Source organism: Nelusetta ayraudi, unplaced genomic scaffold (assembly GCF_046127955.1).
Source record: "Nelusetta ayraudi isolate G7.1 ecotype Tasmania unplaced genomic scaffold, CSIRO-AGI_Nayr_v1 ptg000239l, whole genome shotgun sequence".
NCBI lineage: Eukaryota > Metazoa > Chordata > Actinopteri > Tetraodontiformes > Monacanthidae > Nelusetta > Nelusetta ayraudi.
The window spans coordinates 125,001-127,500 of NW_027466288.1; the positions used below are offsets into that span (position 1 = coordinate 125,001).

Here is a 2,500-nt window from a genome sequence, read left to right on the forward strand (position 1 = left end):
CTGCGCTCCATGTCCACCGTGTTGTGTGTGAGCAGGTGCTCCTCCAGCGCCGCCAGGTCCACTTCCTGTCTCTGCACCAGCAGCAGCTTCGCTCCCCCCTCCTTCAGCTGCTGCTGCTGCTGCTGCTGCTGCTCTCCGCCCACCTCTTTGGCGGCTCCTGGTGGCGGAGCAGCAGCAGCAGCGGCTGCAGCAGCAGCAGCAGCAGCAGCAGCAGCTACGTCTCGGACCGCCGCCTCCACCAAGGCCAGGCCGTCATCTCCGTTGGCGCCGAGCTTGAGGCCGCCAGGATCCATCATCTGTGAGAGGGAGGGAGGGGGAGAGGTCAGAGGTCAGAGGTCAGCCTGTTCAACAACAACACTGAGCGCTACTGAGGTTTCTCTCCTGCAGCAGATCTCAGGGCAGCGGAGCTGCAGCTGATGTAGAGCAACGTTACATAACATACATGACATAACTGGAGGAGCGCCCGCCCACACACACACACACACACACACACACACACACACACACACACACACACACACACACACACACACACACAGGGGGGGGGGGGACTCTTTATGCTGGTTGTTTTAAATCCTGTTTAGAAAATCGGAGGGGAATTTGTAGCTGCTTGTTTGTTTGTACATGTGACTGAGGCGCCTGCAGCAGCAGCAGCCGCCGTCTCCCTTTCAACCCTTTAACAAGAGTTTGGTGGATAAATATCCTGCCCCCCCCTCACTGCTGTCCAGTGGTCTCATCCAGCTGCCCTCATCTTCATCTTCATCATCTTCTTCATCAGTTCTAAATGATCATTAGCAGGAAGGGTGTGCGTCACCGAGGGCTGCCATGATGTTGAACCGTGTTGCGTGCGAGCCAAGCAGCGCGCGCCTCTCCTCCGCCGGGACATGCGCGAGCCCGAACACCTGCAGCAGCTGCCGAGCCCCTCTGGTCTCCTCCTCCTCCTCCTCCTTCGCTCTAGTCACGCCCCCCCCCAGGCCCCCCCTCCCGCCACTGTGGCCCCGCCCCCTCGCAGTGATTGGCGGATCGCTGTCCAAAGTTGAGAGAAACACGCGCGCGCACGCGCCGCTGCAACCTGTTGGTCGTTGCCGCAGGCACACGCGCACGCCTGTAAACTGAGGGGAGTAAAATACGCGCACGCACTCTCGCACACGCGCGCGCACTCATAAACGCGCAATCGCACTCCCTCTCTCTCTCTCTCTCTCTCACACACACACACACACACACAGAGTCACACGCATTCGCGCGCGCACACGCCCTCTGTCGCTGTCAGACACGCGCACTCCCAGGCAGAGAGTTCCTACCTGCGCGCGCGGTGCCAGGCGGTGCTCAGCCAGGTGAGATCACTGCGCAGCAGCACTCAGCTCATGTCCCGGCGCCCCTGGCGGCCGGAAGTGGCTCCAGCAGGGAGGAGATCAACAACAAGTAGTAGAGCAACACCAGCGAGGTGGCAGTGGTCCGGGTCCGGATCCGGGTCCTGGTCCTGGTCCTGACTCACAGGAGCAGCTAGCGGTCAAAGGTCACGGCAGGACGGGCGGACTAGTTCCAGCGCGGCGGCGCATCGCTCACATGTCAGGCGGTGATCCGGCCGCGCGCACTTGAACTTTCGGCTGGCGACGCGCGGATAAAAAAACAAGCCCGGAAGAAGAAAAAATGAGAAAGAAGAAGAAATGAGGAGGAGGAGGAGGAGGAGGAGCCGGAGGAGATCTTCGATCCTGATTCCGACGCTTATTCTCGCTTCTTCTTCTTCTTCTTCTTCTTCTTCTTCTTCTTCTTTTTCTTCTTGTTTGTCTCTTTCGGCTCCAGTCGACAGGAATCGGGCGGAGGAGTCGAGAGGAGTCGACAGGAGGAGGAGCAGCGGCAGGAGGAGCGGTAGGAGGAGAAGTTATATAAGAGATCCCGCTGACCCTCCGCTCGGCACGGAACTCTGCGCGCTATGGCGGCCAGGCGCAGCGGTGACGTCACACTCACCAGCGGCAGCACGACAACGTCCAATCCGTCCTTCAAAATAAAATATTTCACGGGGTTTTTGTTTTATTCTTTTCTTCGAGAAGTATTAAACACTGTTACTATTATTACTATTATTACTATTATTATTATTATTATTATTATTATTATTATTATTAATATTATCATTAATATTATTATTATTATTATTATTAATATTATTACTGTTGTTGTTGTTGTTGTTTTTCCGTTCAACTTTTGCATTTTATTTCTTTATTTCTTTTCAATGAGTTCAATGTTTCCTCTCCGTGTACACACGACTTCCAGCTGTTTGGAAGGAGGAGGCCAAAGGAAGGCAGCTGGAGAGGGCGCCCTTGGTGACATCACAGAGGGCCAGTGGGATTGGGGGGGCGGGGCGGTGCCGTTGCCTCCAGTTTCTCTGGGACTTTGATGGGTGTTTTATTTTGGAAGCGCAGAAGAAGAAGACAACTTCCGTTGTGTGGCTCCGCCCCCGCAGCAGCGTGCGCGCCAGCTTGACGCTGCCTCCCTCACAGCG

The 2,500-nt window shown here is 56.0% G+C and overlaps 1 protein-coding gene across 3 annotated transcripts in view; it reads right to left on the bottom strand.

Annotated features, from left to right (window-relative positions):
- LOC142882254 (glucocorticoid receptor-like) overlaps nucleotides 1–1,945 on the bottom strand; it is a 25,523-nt gene extending 23,578 nt beyond the window's left edge. For 2 of the 3 annotated variants that reach the window (XM_076016877.1, XM_076016878.1), the window contains exons 1-2: nucleotides 1,302–1,945; nucleotides 1–296 (exon numbers count right to left, since the gene is read on the bottom strand). The exon at nucleotides 1–296 is cut by the window's left edge and continues 771 nt beyond it. In XM_076016877.1, the coding sequence (XP_075872992.1) occupies nucleotides 1–296 (296 nt within the window). In that variant the 5' untranslated portion in view covers nucleotides 1,302–1,945. Of the gene's footprint in view, nucleotides 299–1,301 lie in introns of all 3 variants that reach the window. The other variant, XM_076016876.1, reaches the window with a different exon arrangement.
- Nucleotides 1,946–2,500: the final 555 nt, after the last annotated feature.